At 37.8% G+C, this 19,948-nt stretch overlaps 1 protein-coding gene across 6 annotated transcripts in view; it reads right to left on the bottom strand.

Annotated features, from left to right (window-relative positions):
• Positions 1-19,948, bottom strand: part of schip1 (schwannomin interacting protein 1) — a 797,934-nt gene that overhangs the window by 72,749 nt on the left and 705,237 nt on the right. The window contains exon 1 of one of the 6 annotated variants that reach the window (XM_061973025.1): positions 9,402-9,724. The exons of the other annotated variants lie outside the window; for them this stretch is intronic. Coding sequence (XP_061829009.1) covers positions 9,402-9,431 — 30 coding nt within the window. The 5' untranslated portion in view covers positions 9,432-9,724. Of the gene's footprint in view, positions 1-9,401; positions 9,725-19,948 lie in introns of those variants that run through there. 6 annotated transcript variants of the gene reach the window in all.

The following is a 19,948-nucleotide window of genomic DNA, read 5'->3' as shown; positions in this document are numbered from 1 at the left end:
ATGGGTGGAGCCGCAAAAATGAAAAGCCATATATAAGTCTTATAATGAAGGCAACACATGATGCAAGTGTCTATGTTAGCCTACTATCAAAATGACTTTAAAAGTCTTATATAAGTGTTATAATGAAGGCAACACATGACGTAAGTGTCTATATTAGCTATAATAGCCTACTATCAAAATTACTTTAAAAGCCTTAAATAAGTGTTATAATGAAGGCAACACATGACGTAACTGTCTATATTAGCTATAATAGCCTACTATCAAAATTACTTTAAAAGCCTTATAAAAGTGTTATAATGAAGGCAACACATGACATAAGTGTCTATATTAGCTATAGTAGCCTACTATCAAAATGACTTTCAATGTCTTATATAAGTGTTATAATGAAGGCAACACATGACGTAACTGTCTATATTAGCTATAATAGCCTACTATCAAAATGACTTTAAAAGCCTTATAAAAGTGTTATAATGAAGGCAACACATGACATAAGTGTCTATATTAGCTATAGTAGCCTACTATCAAAATGACTTTCAAAGTCTTATATAAGTGTTTTAATGAAGGCAACACATGATGTAAGTGTCTATATTAGCTATAATAGCCTACTATCAAAATTACTTTAAAAGCTTTATATAAGTGTTATAATGAAGGCCACACATGACATAAGTGTCTATATTAGCTATAGTAGCCTACTATCAAAATGTCTTTCAAAGTCTTATATAAGTGTTTTAATGAAGGCAACACATGATGTAAGTGTCTATATTAGCTATAATAGCCTACTATCAAAATTACTTTAAAAGTTTTATATAAGTGTTATAATGAAGGCAACGCATGACGTAAGTGTCTATATGAGCTATAGTAGCCTACTATCAAAATGACTTTCAAAGTCTTATATAAGTGTTATAATGAAGGCAACACATGACGTAAGTGTCTATATTAGCTATATTAGCCTACTATCAAAATGACTATGTGTCGCAGGCTGAAGCAAATCTTTGTTGACAGAAATGTTGAAATGTAATATTTATTCTACACATTTTTACAACATTAGAAACCATTAGTAAATCAGAGGCTACTCAGAAGGTGAGACAACTCCTGGAAATTACTGGCTTTCAATGGCCAAAAGTATGTGTGTGTCCAAGTTAAAGGAAACGGCAGGCTGTCTTCTTCTAATAGATTTACTACAATCTTTGGCAAGCTGGGTAATGTTTGCTGTGGTCTGGAACAACATGGCACACAGACAACTATCAGAAATGTGTCATTAGACATGCAAAACTAAATTATATACAAAGAAGATAAAAGTAAAGGAAATTAAATGAGCTCAAATATACCTACAAATGAGGCATAATGATGCAATAAGTACATACAGCTAGCCTAAATAGCATGTTACCACTCCAACAAGTCAATAACATCAACAAAGTGCACCTTTGTGCATTCATGCACAGCATAAAACTTTTGGTGGACAAAATGAGACAAAGGAGTGGAAGATTTTACATGTAAACAAACTGTTGCGTCGCAGTCCACACTACGGTGAGTTCAGGAACCGCCGAAATGAGTAGGACAAAACGATGTTCACCAAATAGTCTCATCAGTGAAGCATACACATAAACATATTAAACAGTGTTCTAACAATTGGGAAGGTTTGTGTCGTGTTTGTCCTCGAAGAAAAAACACACTAAAACAAAAAAAATAATTTCAACCCCATCCTTTATTAAAAAATGCTCCAGGGAGCCACTAGGGCGGCACTAGAGAGCATAGTGAAGATTGATGATCGCACTGACACGCCCTCTCTTTTCGACCTAATGGGTACCCATGTTGTACGAAGCCTTCCCACAAGAGTAGAAGCTCAAAGCCAGCAACCTTTTATTCCGTGTGTGTCCCAATACTTTTGTCAATATTCATACAATATTGCCCATGATATGTGTGTGTAAGAGGGGCGCTGTCTCTCTGCTGGTTGCCAGGTTACCGCTCTAATTGAGGGGCCTCCAGAGAGGCGCTGTTATCAGAGGCTGAATCCTGTTCCGCTTTCCGCTCTCATTCTTCCATGAATTAAAGCAGCGACTTCTATCCTATTTCCATTCCACCATCTTTCTCAAGTTCTGCATCCACCACCGTTACACTATTTTTTTCCTGGAGTGTGTGAGCTATACAAGAGCAGACACGTCTCAGTGAGTGCTGTCGATACTTCTCTTGTTACTGTTTAATCTCCTTCTCCACTTGGCCCTCGGCATCCCTTCTCCACGCTTATCTTCAGCTCTGTCCTGATATCTTTCTGTCGCTCTGTCTCCTTTTGCTTTTTTATCTACCGGCAAACATGGCAGGAAATCCTTATCCCGTTACACAAGCCGCTCCCCCTCAGCCACACAGACCAATAAATCCAACACAAACACGCACACACAAACATTCTTGTATTTATTACTTTATTGAGCCCTGTGAATAATGCCTCCCTCTTTAGGACCACCCTTTCTCGATATATAAAGATGTGTATTTACAACATTAATAATATATACAGTACATACTATGCAATTATAAAAAAGCTTGTGAAAAAATTGTTGGAATTTCACAAGAAAAACTTAGAATTTTGGCAGTATTATAACACAAGTCGTACTTTTTCTCAACGCAAGTCAAAATTTGACAAGAAAAACTGAACATTTGTGCAATATGATAAAAATTGGAATTTTACTCAATAACAGTCGCAATTTTACTCAACGCAAGTCAAAATTTGACAAGAAAAACTGAACATTTGTGCATTATGATACAAGTTGGAATTTTACTCACTAACAGTCGCAATTTTACTCAACGCAAGTCAAAATTTTACAAAAAAAACTGAACATTTGTGCAATATGATACAACTTGGAATTTTCCTCACTAACAGTCGCAATTTTACTCAACGCAAGTCAACATTTTACAAGAAAAACTGAACATTTGTGCAATAATATGATAAAAGTTGGAATTTTACTCAATAACAGTCGCAATTTTACTCAACGCAAGTCAAAATTTTACAAGAAAAACTGAACATTTGTGCAATATTATGATAAAAGTTGGAATTTAACTCAATAACAGTTGCAATTTTACTCAACGCAAGTCAACATTTTACAAGAAAAACTGAACATTTGTGCAATATTATGATAAAAGTTGGAATTTTACTCAATGACAGTCACAATTTTACTCAACGCAAGTCAAAATTTTCCAAGAAAAACTGAACATTTGTGCAATATTATGATAAAAGTTGGAATTTTACGCAATAACAGTCACAATTTTACTCAACGCAAGTCAAAATTTTCCAAGAAAAACTGAACATTTGTGCAATATAATGATACAAGTTGGAATTTTACTCAACAGTCGCAATTTTACTCAACGCAAGTCAAAATTTTACAAGAAAAACTGAACATTTGTGCAATAATATGATAACAATTGGAATTTTACTCAACAGTCGCAATTTTACTCAACACAAGTTAAAATTTTACAAGAAAAACTGAACATTTGTGCAATATTATGATAAAAGTTTGAATTTTACTCAATAACAGTCACAATTTTACTCAACGCAAGTCAAAATTTTACAAGAAAAACTGAACATTTGTGCAATATTATGATAAAAGCTGGAATTTTACTCAACAGTCGCAATTTTACAAGAAAAGCTCAACATTTTGGCAATTTTATGAAAAGAGTCATTTTACTTGACAAAAGTCAGAATTTTATAAGAAAAGTTTAACATTTTGGCAATATTATAATGTTCTGAATTTTACGTGGCAAAATTATGACAAAAGTCATAATTTTACTCCAAAAATGTCACTGTCTTACAAGAACCACCAAAAATTGGCAATGTTGTGATACAAGTCAGAATTTTATATGACAAATGTCACCATTTTGCATTAAAATGTAATATTTTTTACAAGAAAACATTGCAATATTACAGAAACAAAAAGAATATGAAAAATAGTTCCCAATTTTATAAGAAAAAAGTTGACACATTGTGAGAAAAAGACTGCTTTTAGTTAATTTAATTGTTTGTTTGTAATTGGCTTTTAATCTTCATTATTTACTTCAAGTTATTACAGTATGTCTCTATATACATATTTGTTTTTTATTAATGTTGACCAAAGGGGGCGCATTTAAATTTCTTACACACACATGTTATTTCATCTTTTAAAACAGACACACAGTCAATTTGAAAAATCCCTCCTTTTTGGGACCACCCTAATTTTGATGGATGTCACCAGCAGGGGTGCAAATGAGACATTGTCTATTAGATGCAATGTTATTGGGACCATGATTTATGTCATCACTTGTTCACACCTCCTCATATGGAAGATACTTTTCCTTGTTGATGTCTCAAGAAGGGTAGACACACACACACACACACACACACACACACACACACACACACACACACACACACACACACGCACACACACGCACACACACACACACACACAAACACGCGCGCACACACACACACACACACACACACACACACACACACACACACACACACACACACACACACACACACACACACACACACACACACACACACACACACACACACACACACACACACTCTTGTATTTGTTACCTTATTGAGACCTCCGAATAATGCCTACCTCTTTAGGACCACCCTTTCTAGATACATAAAGATGTGTATTTACAACATTAAAAATATATACATACTGTGCAAATATAAAAAAGCTTGTGAAAAATTTGTTGGAATTTCACAAGAAAAAGGTCACAGTTTCACAAGAAAAACGTAGAATTTTGGCGTTTTTACAATAAAAGTCGTCATTTTACTCAACGCAAGTCAAAATTTTACAAAAAAAAATGAACATTTGTGCAATATTATGATTAAAGTTGGAATTGTACTCAATAACAGTCGCAATTTTACAAGAAAAGCTTAACATTTTGGCAATTTTATGAAAAGAGTCGTAATTTTACTCGGATGTACATTGTGGACGCCGTCTTTGCTCCACAGCAAGTCTTTGCTGTCGTCCAGCATTCTGTTTTTGTTTACTTTGCAGCCAGTTCTGTTTTCGTTTCGTTCTGCGTAGCCTTCCCTAAGATTCAATGCCTTTTCTTAGGGGCACTCACTTTTTGTTTATTTTTAGTTAAAGCATTAGATACCTTTTTATCTGCACGCTGCCTCCCGCTGTTTCCGACATCTACAGAGCAATTAGCTACCGGCTGCTACCTACTGATATGGAAGAGTATTACACGGTTACTCTGCCAAGCTCTAGACAGCACCGACACTCAACAACAACACATCATTTGCAGACCATAATTACTGGTTTGCAAAAAATATTTTTAACCCAAATAGTTGAAATTAGATAATCTCCCACGGCACACACTGCAAAAAGTCAGTGTTCAAAAACAAGAAAAAACTAAAATAAAAATTAGGGGTATTTTATTTGAACTAAGCGAAATTATCTGCCAATAAAACAAGAACATTTGGCTTGTCAAGACTTTCCAAAATAAGTAAAATTAGCTAACTTCAATGAACCCAAAAATACCTTAAAATAAGTATATTCTCACTAATAAGTGCACTTTTCTTGGTAGAAAAAAAAAAAGAGACCTTTTTGCTCAATATGTTGAAAAATATTCTTAAATTAAGTAAATGCTAGTGCCATTATCTTGACATAATGATATGCGCCAGACATTACATTTCTTGAAACCAGCAAACTTATACTAAAAACTAGTTTATTGTTCTTAATGGAAAGGCAACAAGGCAACCGCTTGTTACTCTCGGGGTCTACTAGCCGCTCAGGCAAATTATATTGTCTAAAAATGCATTTTCCCATCAATAACATGACATCATCGCGCCAAGTGCGTGCTCTTTCAGTCAATTAGTGCGCATATATACAGCCCGGCCCCCGGCCAATTAATCTAATTGTAATTTTGAAGAATTCATCTGAATGTGCATGAAATACTTCTGTTCAAAATAGTTTGAAATGTCACATGTGAAATGTATAAATATTAACTGTCTGTTTACTGTACTGTGCCAACTGTACTACTATATGAGTACATCTTTTCTCTTGTTTCACTGTAAATAAAACAGCAAAGTCCATTTGGCTGTCATCTGTCTTAATTATGAGACAAAATTGTGTCTAAGTCATCTTTTTTTTCATGCTTGAAATAATAAATTATTACTTGGAAAAAGTAGTTTTATACTCATCAGTGTTGATGACACAGCTTTGCAACAGTTGATATTCTAGTTTCAAGCATGTTTTACTCAATATAGGTCATAAAATCTCAGCAACAAGCTGTAATATCTCACTGAGATCATTTAGGACCACAACCCTTAAAACAAGTAAAACAATTGTTGCGTCTGACCAGTCTTCCTCTCAGGGAATTAAAGTCACTGGTCAATCCCAAATTCTTTCAGATGACATATATGCTGAGTAAGAAGGACCATCAAGACAGAATAGGAATATTATCAAGTTTTACTAAAGCTTAAGGAGATCAGTCCTTACAAATGCGCTGACAATATAACCTGGTCCCTACACACCGGAGCTCTTGTAAAAAGAGCTCAGCAGCGCATGCACTTTTTGCGTCGGATGACAAGAGCACAGCTCCCTCCCCCCATTCTCACCACATTCTACAGAGTCACTATGGAGAGCCTGCTGACCAACAGCATCTTTGTCTGGACTGGAGCCTGCAATGCCTCAGACTGGAAGTCTCTCCAGAGAGTTGTGAGGACGGCGGAAAAGATCATCAGGACTGCTCTTCCTCCTATCCAGGAGATCGCAAAAAGCCGCTGTCTGACCAGGGCTCATAAAATCTGCAAAGACTCCTCCCACCCCCACCAAGGACTGTTTTCACTGCTGGACTCTAGAAAGAGGTTCCGCAGCCTCCGAAGCAGAACCTCCAGGTTCTGTAACAGCTTCTTCCCTCAAGCCGTAAGACTCTTGAACGCATCATAATTAAATTATCCCCTCAACTCCCCCCAAAAATGGATTAACTCGCTGGAATAAAAAAGACAATATAACATACATCCATAAACGTGGACGCATGTGAAAAAGTGCAATATATTTATCCGTACAGTGATTTATTTATTTATTTATATATATTTATTTATTTTATATATGTATTTATATTTTATATATATTTATTTATTTATTTATTTACATATGCACCTTATTGCTTTTTTATCCTGCACTACCATGAGCTTATGTAAAAAATTTTCGTTCTTATCTGTGCTGTAAAGTTCAAATTTGAATGACAATAAAAAGGAAGTCTAAGTCTAAGTCTAATACCAGCATCTCGAAATGCTCTGACAATCAAACGGGAAAAGACAACTTATTGAATACGAAAACAGCCCCCACCCTGCCCAGAGAGGAATACAGCCTTGTTGTATACGGTAAAAAGGGAGTATGCTATACTCCCACATTCCAACCCCTTCAAGGTAATGCACAGAGTTTACTTGCGGACACAAGATACAAGCAAAAAGAGTACACATGGGAAAATATGCTGCTTTAAACATGACTATGAATAAAGAAAAAACTCTTAAAAATATATGCATTCTCCACACACTCTAATATAAAATCTGCTTAGTGAGAAGAATTATCTTATCAGACAGAAAATAAGCAAATATCACCCTTATTTGAGATATTGAATCTTACTTAGATTTCAGTTTTTACAGTGGCACCAGACTGTATCTCACACAGTGGTTGAAAAACACTGACTTAAAGGCCTACTGAAATGCGATTTTCTTATTTAAACGGGGATAGCAGGTCCATTCTATGTGTCATACTTAATCATTTCGCGATATTGCCATATTTTTGCTGAAAGGATTTAATAGAGAACATCGACGATAAAGTTCGCAACTTTTGGTCGCTGATAAAAAAGCCTTGCCTGTACCGGAAGTAGCAGACGATATGCACGTGACGTCACAGGTTGTGGAGGTCCTCACATCTGCACATTGTTTACAATCATGGCCACCAGCAGCGTGAGCGATTCGGACTGAGAAAGCGACGATTTCCCCATTAATTTGAGCGAGGATGAAAGATTTGTGGATGAAGAAAGTGAGAGTGAAGGACTAGAGGGCAGTGGGAGCGATTCAGATAGGGAAGATGCTGTGAGAGGCGGGTGGGACCTGATATTCAGCTGGGAATGACTAAAACAGTAAATAAACACAAGACATATATACTCTATTAGCCACAACACAACCAGGCTTATACTTAATATGCCACAAATGAATCCCGCATAACAAACATCTCCCCCCTCCCGTCCATATAACCCGCCAATACAACTCAAACACCTGCACAACACACTCAATCCCACAGCCCAAAGTACCGTTCACCTCCCCAAAGTTCATACAGCACATATATTTCCCCAAAGTCCCCAAAGTTACGTACGTGACATGCACATAGCGGCACGCACGTACGGGCAAGCGATCAAATGTTTGGAAGCCGCAGCTGCATGCGTAGTCACGGTACCGCGTCTGCGCATCCAACTCAAAGTCCTCCTGGTAAGAGTCTCTGTTGTCCCAGTTCTCCACAGGCCAATGGTAAAGCTTGACTGTCATCTTCTGGGAATGTAAACAATGAAACACCGGCTGTACACCGCAATACACCGCTTCCCACCTACAGCTTTCTTCTTTGCTGTCTCCATTGTTCATTGAACAAATTGCAAAAGATTCACCAACACAGATGTCCAGAATACTGGGGAATTTTGCGATGAAAACAGACGACTTAATAGCTGGCCACCATGCTGTCCCAAAATGTCCTTTACAGTCCGTGACGTCACGCGCAGGCGTCATCATACCGAGACGTTTTCAGCAGGATATTTTGCGCAAAATTTAAAATTGCACTTTAGTAAGCTAACCCGGGCGTATTGGCATGTGTTGCAATGTTAAGATTTCATCATTGATATATAAACTATCAGACTGCGTGGTCGGTAGTAGTGGGTTTCAGTAGGCCTTTAATGTTCCTTTTCCAGTTTTTGCTCCACCCTCCACCCACTTTCAGTGTGTCCCATGGCTCTGCCTTCCATCTACCTCTCTGCATTGCAGACTCGCTTCCCTTTTGCCATCCGCCGCAAAGTAGACGCACAGCTGTCATGCATTGCTGCTTCTTCCCTCCGGAACGGTAGCAAAGCAAGGCTCCGCTGCTTATGATTGTCGTGAATGCACATGAAGACGAGTGAAAGCGTGGAAGTGCACACACTGCAAATGAGGCGAGGACAAGAGGTAGTGAACAGGGAGGTTGGACATTGCTCCCTTTTAGTCGAGTGTTCCCTTAGCAACCGCCAGCTTCACTGTTGTGGATCACGTAACTCAAAACGGCAACAAGACTCCCACACAGGTCCAAACATGTGACGCAGGAGTCAGACATGGCGTTAGCGGATCAAACACAAACTACTGGACAAAGTACCGACATTCCACACCAGAATGAGTTTCATCCTAAGCATACCTTGTAACAACAGTTCTCCTGGTGGACCATCCTTCACAGCATCCTAGACTGAGGCTGCAGGCCGGGAGAAGAAGACCGAGACGGGGAGAAGGTTCCCAGCCCGCAGTGGTATTCCAGACGGGGAGAGGAGTGGGGGATCCCGCCCTGTTTTGTTTTTTACAACACAACTACCCGAGTAACCCCCCTAAAAAATGAATCCCGCTCTGAACTCGTTTGCCTTGCCAGTTGAGTCTTCTTGTCGTTCTGCTTGTTTTTGGCTATGTTTGTGAAGACCGGACCGCTCCCCCCCCCTAATGGCTAAAAGAGAGAGAGGAGGAGGGGTGAGAGAAGCAGCCAGAGGAAAAAGAGAAGCGGCGTACACACACACACACACACACACACACACACACACACGCTCTGAAAAGGGGGAGGAGCAAGTGCATTGAGTATGTGGAGTGGGGAGAGAGGACGTGGAAGGAGGGAAGGGTCCGGAGGTCAAGGTCAAGGTCAAGGTTCCAATGGACTCACACCGGACCGCTGACCCGCTTTTATTTTCATCTTTTTACGTTAATCCAGTTTGAAACAACTTCACTGCCTTGCAGCCAAACATGCGATATCGGACCGAGCTTGAAGGATAGTAGCAAGCAGCACCGCTTAATGTACGCAAGACGACAAAAAACTACCTTTGTAGGTTCCTGCACAATCGAATGAGACCCTATACCAGGCCTGGGCAATTATATTGACTCAGGGGGCCAAATTTAGGGAAATAAATGTGTTTGGGGGCCGGTATATCTATTTTTAGGAACACTAATACAAAAACTCACAATAATGTGAGGGGCTTTCTGCTGCGCCGCTCCCAGTCTGTGGAACGCTCTCCCTGACCACCTGAGGGCACCACAGACTGTGGATGCTTTTAAAAAAGGCTTAAAAACCCTTCTTTTTAAAAAAAGCCCTTTTTAAAAAATTTTTTTTAGATATATGCATACTAGTTCTAGATATTAGACTGTTCTAGTTTTTATTTGTATTTAGTTTTATTATCTTTTAATTATTTCTTTTTAATACACTGTAGCACTTTGAGGTTGTTTGCTCAGTGTAAAGTGCTATTTACAAATAAAATCTATTATTATTATTAATGTCTGATTGAATGCTAAAAACATGACGGACACGGAATGGAATTTAATTTTTTTTTTACTGAATGAGACACTCAGAATGTACATGAAAATAAAGAATGTGGGATTTACAATATTAACTATGAATGATAAAACACTGAATATTGACAACATATGAACGTCACACCCCCTCTCATCAACATATTTTACAATCAAGCGAAACACAACAAAAATGCAACAAACACAGCAAAATATGAACACTCTGTGGAAACGCTCCCCACCCACACTGCTTGGTGCCTCGTCTGAGCTGCTGTGACTTACATTACCATAGCAACTAATTAGATTACCATAGTAACTAATTAGACGGCCATAGTAGCTAGTGTATCATGCAAAAGTGCAGATTCCAACCACTGAAAGACTTAGTATAGTTGAAGACTTACGGTCATTAGAAAACATCACTGCACATCATAATGGCAGCTACACTTTACATCTTAAACATCTAAATAAATATTTGGGAATGTCCGGCGGGCCAGATTGAAAAGCTTAACAGGCCGCATGTGGCCCCCGGGCCTTAATTTGCCCAAGTCTGCCCTATATAAATGCTGTAGATAACATTCTGGTCCTGATCTACTAAACAGCGTGAAGAATAGTTTGCATCTACTATTAGTGGGCATCTTTCGTGTTATCTACTAAGACTGCGTGTGCAATTGAAAAGTGGCGCAGACTGCGTTATTTAAATGACACTAGGTTTGTCCCGATACCAATATTTTGGTACCGATACCTGTATTTCGATACTTTCGGTACTTTTCTAAATAAACGGGACCACAAAAAATGTCATTATTGGTTTTATTTTAACAAAATCTTAGGGTACATTAAACATATGTATGTTATTGCAATTTAGTCCTTAAATAAAATAGTGAACATACTAGACAACTTGTCTTTTAGTAGTAAGTAAACAAACAAAGACTCCTAATTAGTCTGCTGACATATGCAGTAACATATTGTGTCATTTATCTACCTATTATTTTGTCAAAATTATTAAGGACAAGCTGTAAAAATGTATTATTAATCCACCTGTTCATTTACTGTTAATATCTGCTTACTTTCTCTTTTAACATGTTCTATCTACACTTCTGTTAAAATGTAATAATCACTTATTCTTCTCTTCTTTGATACTTTACATTAGTTTTGGATGATACCACAAATTTAGGTATCAATCCGATACCAAGTAGCTACAGGATCATACAATTGTTATATTCAAAGTCCTCATGTGTCCAGGGACATATTTCCTGAGTTTATAAACATAATATAAATTAGAAAAAAAGGAAAAAAAATAGATGTAATCATCGTAGTATCGACTACGCTCTTGTACTTGGTATCATTACAGTGGATGTCAGGTGTAGATTCACCCATGGCATTTGTTTACATTCAAGCATGCTAGCTTTTGTTAGCGGTGACGCCAGTAAGCTATTGTATCCTCCTACGGTGTGTAGTGAAGCATGTTTAGCTATTCCTTGTCCTCCAGTGATAATGGGTACTTGTAAGAAACTTACTTCATTTGTCGCCATGGAGACAAGGATTAGTGATTTAGAAGTTTGAAGATGGACGTTAGCCGTTAGCTAGCTAGCCATGTCTTAAAGCACCTCTTCCTGAGGGTGTTTCAGTGTTATAACTTCACCTTTATCCTTACTTTTTTTAGCCAAAATGCGTCTGTTCTACCTTTTCTGTCTACACATTGTGTCTGCTTGTAAGTACTCCGTGTGTGTGCGCTGCCGAACATGCTCCTCTGATTGTAAAACCAGCAATGTCACAACGAGAACATTTTTTAACCGGTACTTTTCAAACAGAGTATAGTACCGTTTTTGATTCATTAGTACCGCGATACTATACTAATACCGGTATACCGTACAGCATGTGCCACTTTTTATGGCCATTTTAGAAGCATTCGTGCAGTGCATCTACTTTATTTTTTTTTACCACTGAAGGTGCATGGGAGGGAGGCTCAAGAAGCAAACAAATGCATACTTCAAGAAGTTTTTTTTTTATCATATAGGACGTACAGTACAGGCCAAAAGTTTGGACACACCTTCTCATTCAATACGTTTTCTTTATTTTCATGACTATTTACATTGTAGATTGTCACATCAAAACTATGAATGAACACATGTGGAGTTATGTACTTAACAACAAAAGGTTAAATAACTGAAAACATGTTTTATATTCTAGTTTCTTCAAAATAGGCACCCTTTGCTCTGATTACTGCTTTGCACACTCTTGGCATTCTCTCCATGAGCTTCAAGAGGTAGTCAACTGAAATGGTTTTCACTTCACAGGTGTGCTTGAAGCTCATCCAGAGAATGCCAGGAGTGTGCAAAGCAGGAAATAAGAGCTATTTTGAGGAAACTAGAATATAAAACATGTTTTCAGTTATTTCACGTGTTCATTCATAGTTTTGATGCCTTCAGTGACAATCTACAACTAAGGAAGAGTACGAAATCCTGTACTTCTATCGGTAAACACCGGATTCTGTTGGTATTACCGGGTACCGTGTCACGTCAAATTAATATTTCGATACCTTCGTTGAATGTGACGTCACATACAGTTGCAGACACGGCGCCGGCATAAGCACTTGGCAGGCAAACAGGTAATGCCACACTCTTCCACGCCAACAAAGCGAGCATGCGTGATTAGAAACTGCTCAAAATGAAGGCCTCTCTTTTCAAAATGAACGAGCTTGATGCAATGTGATTTTTTTTTTCAGTCAAAATTCATGTTCCTGTCATTTTATTAGTTATAAATACTGTCTCATTATTGTAGGGTGTATGTTGCTGATTGCATAAACTGTATCTTGCTATAAAATGATTGGGCAAACATTACTTATGTATTTTCTGTTAAAGGATCAGCCTTTTTGGATGTCTGCACTCTACTTATAGAACAGATAGGAGTTCCCACAGAGTGCGCAAAAAATTGGCACTGCCTGACACACTCAGTTTGGCCAAACACTCCGTCTGCGTCTCTGTTGGATTATAATCTCAGCGGTGGCAGATGGACTCCCTATAATCCACATGCAGGCCAACCAGCTCCCATAATCCTCTCTACCATCTCCTCAGCCTCCACCATGACATCCACCCAGTGCGGTCAGCTTCTCCTGTATATCGCCTGGTTAAACTTGAAACTAGGCTTGTCCCGGTAACAAAATGTATTTCGATACTTTTCTAAACAAAGGGGACCACAAAAAATGTCATTATTGGCTTTATTTTAGCAAAATCTAAGGGTACATTAAACATATGTTTATTATTGCAATGTAGTCCTTAAATAAAATAGTGAACAAACTTGACAACTTGTCTTTTAGTAGTAATTAAACAAAGACTCCTAATTAGTCTGCTGACATATGCAGTAACATATTGTGTCATTTATCTACCTATTATTTTGTCAAAATTACAAAGGACAAGCTGTCAAAATGAATTATTAATCCACTTGTTCATTTACTGTTAATATCTGCTTATTTTCCATTTTAACATGTTCTATCTACACTTCTGTTAAAATGAAATAATCACTTATTCTTCTCCTTTGATACTTTACATTAGTTTTGGATGATACCACACATTTGAGTATCGATCCGATACCAAGTAGTTACAGGATCCTACATTGATCGTAATTTAAGTCCTCATGTGTCCAGGGACGTATTTCCTGAGTTTATAAACATAATATACATTTAAAAAAAACGAAAGAAGATGTTGTGATGCCAAAAAATATTTACGTAATCATGGTAGTATCGACTAGATATGCTCCTGTACTTGAAATCACTACAGTGGATGTCAGGTGTAGATCCACCAATGGCGTTTGTTTACATTGTGATGCCGCTGAGCTACGGTGTGTAGTAAAGCATGTTTAGCTATTTAACGATACTTGTAAGAAACATACTTTATTTGTCGCCATGGAGGCGAGGATTAGTGATTTAGAAGTCGCTAAAACACTGCAGACTGCGAATGGACGTTAGATGTCTTAAAGCACCTCTTCCTGAGGGTGTTTCAGTGTTATAACTTCACCTTTATCTTTACTTTTAACGCCAAAATGCGTCCGTTCTTCCTTTTCTGTCTACACACTGTGTCTGCTGGTATGTACTCCGTGTGTGTGCGCTGCCGAACATGCTCCTCTGTTCGTAAAACCAGCAATGTCATGACTTGACGACGACGCGCCGTCAATGCCAGTTATAAAAAAGGGGGGCGGGATGGGGGGAAACGGTACTTTTTAGAGGCGGTATAGTACAGAATATGATTAATTAGTATGGCGGTACTATAGTAGTACCGGTATACCGTACAACCCGACTTTAAACCACTATTAAACTGAATGAAAAAAAAAAATCACAACTAATCCAATAAGATATTCACTTGTCCTCAATACATGTAAAAACCCCGTTTCCATATGAGTTGGGAAATTGTGTTAGATGTAAATATAAACGGAATACAATGATTTGCAAATCATTTTCAACCCATATTCAGTTGAATATGCTACAAAGACAACATATTTGATGTTCAAACTGATAAACATTTAATAATCATCAACTTTAGAATTTGATGCCAGCAACACGTGACAAAGAAGTTGGGAAAGGTGGCAATAAATACTGATAAAGTTGAGGAATGCTCATCAAACACTTATTTGGAACATCCCACAGGTGAACAGGCAAATTGGGAACAGGTGGGTGCCATGATTGGGTATAAAAGTAGATCCCATGAAATGCTCAGTCATTCACAAACAAGGTTGGGACGAGGGTCACCACTTTGTCAACAAATGCGTGAGCAAATTGTTGAACAGTTTAAGAAAAACCTTTCTCAACCAGCTATTGCAAGGAATTTAGGGATTTCACCATCTACGGTCCGTAATATCATCAAAGGGTTCAGAGAATCTGGAGAAATCACTGCACGTAAGCAGCTAAGCCCGTGACCTTCGATCCCTCAGGCTGTACTGCATCAACAAGCGACATCAGTGTGTAAAGGATATCACCACATGGGCTCAGGAACACTTCAGAAACCCACTGTCAGTAACTACAGTTGGTCGCTACATCTGTAACTGCAAGTTAAAACTCTCCAATGCAAGGCGAAAACCGCTTATCAACAACACCCAGAACCGCCGTCGGCTTCGCTGGGCCTGAGCTCATCTAAGATGGACTGATACAAAGTGGAAAAGTGTTCTGTGGTCTGACGAGTCCACATTTCAAATTGTTTTTGGAAACTGTGGACGGCGTGTCCTCCGGACCACAGAGGAAAAGAACCATCCGGATTGTTATAGGCGCAAAGTTGAAAAGCCAGCATGTGTGATGGTATGGGGGTGTATTAGTGCCCAAGACATGGGTAACTTACACATATGTGGAGGCACCATTAATGCTGAAAGGTACATACAGGTTTTGGAGCAACATTTCTTGCCATCCAAGCAACGTTACCATGGACGCCCCTGCTTATTTCAGCAAGACAATGCCAAGCCACGTGTTACATCAACGTGGCTTCATAGTAAAAAGAGTGCGGGTACTAGACTGACCTGCCTGTAGTCCAGACCTCTCTCCTATTGAAAATGTGTGGCGCATTATGAAGCCTAAAATACCACAACGGAGACCCCCGGACTGTTGAACAACTTAAGCTGTACATCAAGCAAGAATGAGAAAGAATTCCACCTGAGAAGCTTAAAAAATGTGTCTCCTCAGTTCCCAAACGTTTACTGAGTGTTGTTAAAAGGAAAGGCCATGTAACACAGTGGTGAACATGCCCTTTCCCAACTACTTTGGCACGTGTTGCAACCATGAAATTCAAAGTTAATTATTATTTGCAAAAAAATAATAAAGTTTATGAGTTTGAACATCAAATATCTTGTCTTTGTCGTGCATTCAATTGAATATGGGTTGAAAATGATTTGCAAATCATTGTATTCCGTTTATATTTACATCTAACACAATTTCCCAACTCATATGGAAACGGGGTTTGTAATTGTAATTGATGAATCCATACTTTCAGTTGTGTATTTTCTTATTGGCTATGCAGCCAACTGCGACACCTCTTTACATCGCTCTATGTGATACGGACGTCTGCCCAATGACGCCGCGCTTCCTGACAAGACCGCTCTTTGGATTAATGACGTGGATCCGGATCGATGAGCCCGCCGCTCGGATCTCTTGGCTCCCGTGCGAGAGCACGACCCGATACGGTTTGACCTCCCGGGCTGCATCCCGTCACGCCCGCTGAATATAATCATGCGATAAAGTTGTTTCTCTTGCATCGAGAAGGATCGTGTTGCTTACCCAGAGTTTACAGCCAGCGGGGGTAAATGAGGGGGAACGCAGTGGAGCTTTGGTGAGAAAGGGCAAAGAGATTACAGAAGAAGAAGCCGCTCAGGTGAAACGTATGAATGAAGACATCCAGGACTATTTTGCAATAGCAGCAATCACAGCCTTGTTTGGGACTTGAACGCACCACTAGATAGACACTTAGGAACTACCTTTTTGCAGTTAAATTGCACACAATTGCTCTTCGAGTTAGTCTTCCAAACAGCCAAGTGGTCCTGAAAGCATTTCTTAAATCACAGGTGTCAAACTCAAGGCTATCATGGGAGCTACAGATATCTTGCGGTGTACCCCAGGGGTCAATACTGGGACCAAAATTGTTCAATCTTTATATAAAATAAATGTGTCAAGTTACAAAGAACTTAAAGTGAATGAATGAATGAAATACGTTTATTTCGGTCATATAATCAACCATCAACCATTTTGTGTGACCAGTTTAACAGTACAGACTATACATAATTATCAATCATACACATTTACACACAAAAAGAAAAGAAAAAGAATGACCGAAAAAGGAAAAGACTGAAGCCAAAGCTTATATTTGCCTATCCTATACCTTCACTGAAAATTAGATTGCCTGGAACATCGTTAAAAAAATCAACGGGATGAAAGTAATTGTTAATATATTTTATAGTTCTCAATTATTTCACCTTTCAAGGTTTTCTTAAACCTTAACAAAGAACTACATGTCTTCAACTCATTACTGAGCTTGTTCCACCATTTAACTCCTAAAACTGAAATACTTATTTATTTATTTATATATATATTTATATATTTATTTATATTGTATATTCCTTCTTATTTTAAGTTAGTATTATTTGCAGATGATACAACAACATTTTGTTCAGGGGAGAACACAGAAGCGAACACAAATAATAACAGAAGAAATGAACAAATTAAAGAGATGGTTTGACAAAAACAGACTATCTTTGAATCTCAGTAAAACTAAAATAATGCTATTTGGTAACAGTAGAAGAGAAAGTCAAACACAAATACAATCAGAAATCCAATTTTTGGGCTCAATAATTGATGATAAAATGAACTGGAAATCTCATAAAAATATACAACATAAGGTGGCAAGAAACACGTCAATATTAAATAAAGCTAAATATGCGTTGGAACCAAAATGACTTCATATTCTCTACTGCTCACTAGTGTTACATATCTGAGTTATTGTGCAGAAATATGGGGAAACAACTACAAAAGTGCACTTCATTCATTAACGGTGATGCAAAAAAGATCAATTAGAATAACACACACAATGTTGGATATAGAGAACAAACAAACACTTTATTTATTAGATCCATAATATTGAAATTCGATGATCTGGAGCATTTGCAAACAGCTAAAATTATGCACAAAGCAAACTATAACCTGATAGCCAAGAATGTACAACAATACTTCTCAACTAAAGAGGAGAAATATAATCTTAGAGAAAAATCTAATTTAAAACATTTGTATGCACATACAACACTTAAAACTTTTAGCATATCAGTATGTGGAATTAAATGATGGAACGAACGGGTCAAGCGGTAGAAAATGGATTGATGGATGGGATTGAGTAAAGAAATTAAACAATGTACTAGGGTTGTACGGTATACCGGTATTAGTACCGCGATACGAATGAATCATATTCGGTACAATACCACCACCCCCCCCGGGTCCCTGTCGTCGTCACATCGTGTCATTGCTGGTTTACGAGCAGACGAGCATGTTCGGCAGCGCACACACACAGAGTACTTACAAGAAGACACAGTGTGTAGACAGAAAAGGGAGAACAGACGCATTTTGGCTTAAAAACTAACGATAAAGGTGAAGTTATAACACAAACACCCTCAGGAAGAGGTGCTTTAAGACATGGCTAGCTAGCTAGCGGCAAACTTCCATCCGCAGTCTGCAGTGTTTTAGCTACTTCGAAATCACTAATCCTCGTCTCCATGGCGACAAATAAAGTACGTTTCTTACAAGTATCCTTATCACTGCAGGACGAGGAATAGCTAAACATGCTTCACTACACACCGTAGCTCACCGGCATCACAATGTAAACAAACGCCATGGGTGGATCTACACCTGACATCCACTGTAATGATATCAAGTACAATAACGTATCTAGTCGATACTACTAAGATTACGTCAATATTTTTTGGCATCACAACATCTTATTTCGTTTAAAAAAAAAGTATATTGTGTTTATAAACTCAGGAAATATGTCCCTGGACACATGAGGACTTTGCATATGACCAATGTATGATCCTGTAACTACTTGGTATCGGATTGATACCCAAACTTGTGATTTCATCCAAAACTAACGTAAAGTATCAAACAACAGAAGAATAAATTATTATTACATTTTAATAGAAGTGTAGATAGAACATGTTAAAAGAGAAAGTAAGCAGATATTAACAGTAAATGAACAAGTAGATTAATAATTAATTTTCTACCACTTGTACTTAATAATGTTGACAAAATAATAGGTAGATAAATGACACAATATGTTACTGCATACGTCAGCAGACTAATTAGGAGTCTTTGTTTGTTTACTTACTACTAAAAGACAAGTTTTCTTGAAAGTTCACTATTTTATTTAAGGACAAACTTGCAATAATAAACATATGTTTAATGCACCCTAAGATTTTTTGTTAAAATAAAGCAAATAATGACATTTTTTGTGGTCCCCTTTATTTAGAAAATTACCGAAAAGTACCGAAATACAATTTGGTACCGGTACCAAAATATTGGTATCGGGACAACTCTACAATGTACTAACATGATCCAGTTTATGAAGGTGTTCAAACTACAAGTGTTTACAAAGTAGAAGAATTATGATAAACGTCTTGAATTGAATGAAAAGGAAAAGTTATAGAATAGAATAGAATAGAATAGAAGTACTTTATTGACCTCTGGGGGAAATTCAGCACCACAGTTCGCTCACAATAGACAATAATAATAATAAATAAGATAATATATTATATATATAATATATAATATATAAATAATATAAATATATTCTGCATGTACTCTACATTTAAGTGCAGTCAAGGAACATATGCATTATACAGTCTGATGGCTGTCGGTATGAAGGACCTCCTGTGTTGCATTTTGGGAGTCTGAGCCTCCCACTGAACGTG

The sequence above is a fragment of the Nerophis lumbriciformis genome, linkage group LG17 (assembly GCF_033978685.3).
Source record: "Nerophis lumbriciformis linkage group LG17, RoL_Nlum_v2.1, whole genome shotgun sequence".
NCBI lineage: Eukaryota > Metazoa > Chordata > Actinopteri > Syngnathiformes > Syngnathidae > Nerophis > Nerophis lumbriciformis.
Note: the sequence above shows the minus strand (reverse complement) of the source record. Positions and strands in the feature narration are given on the sequence as shown.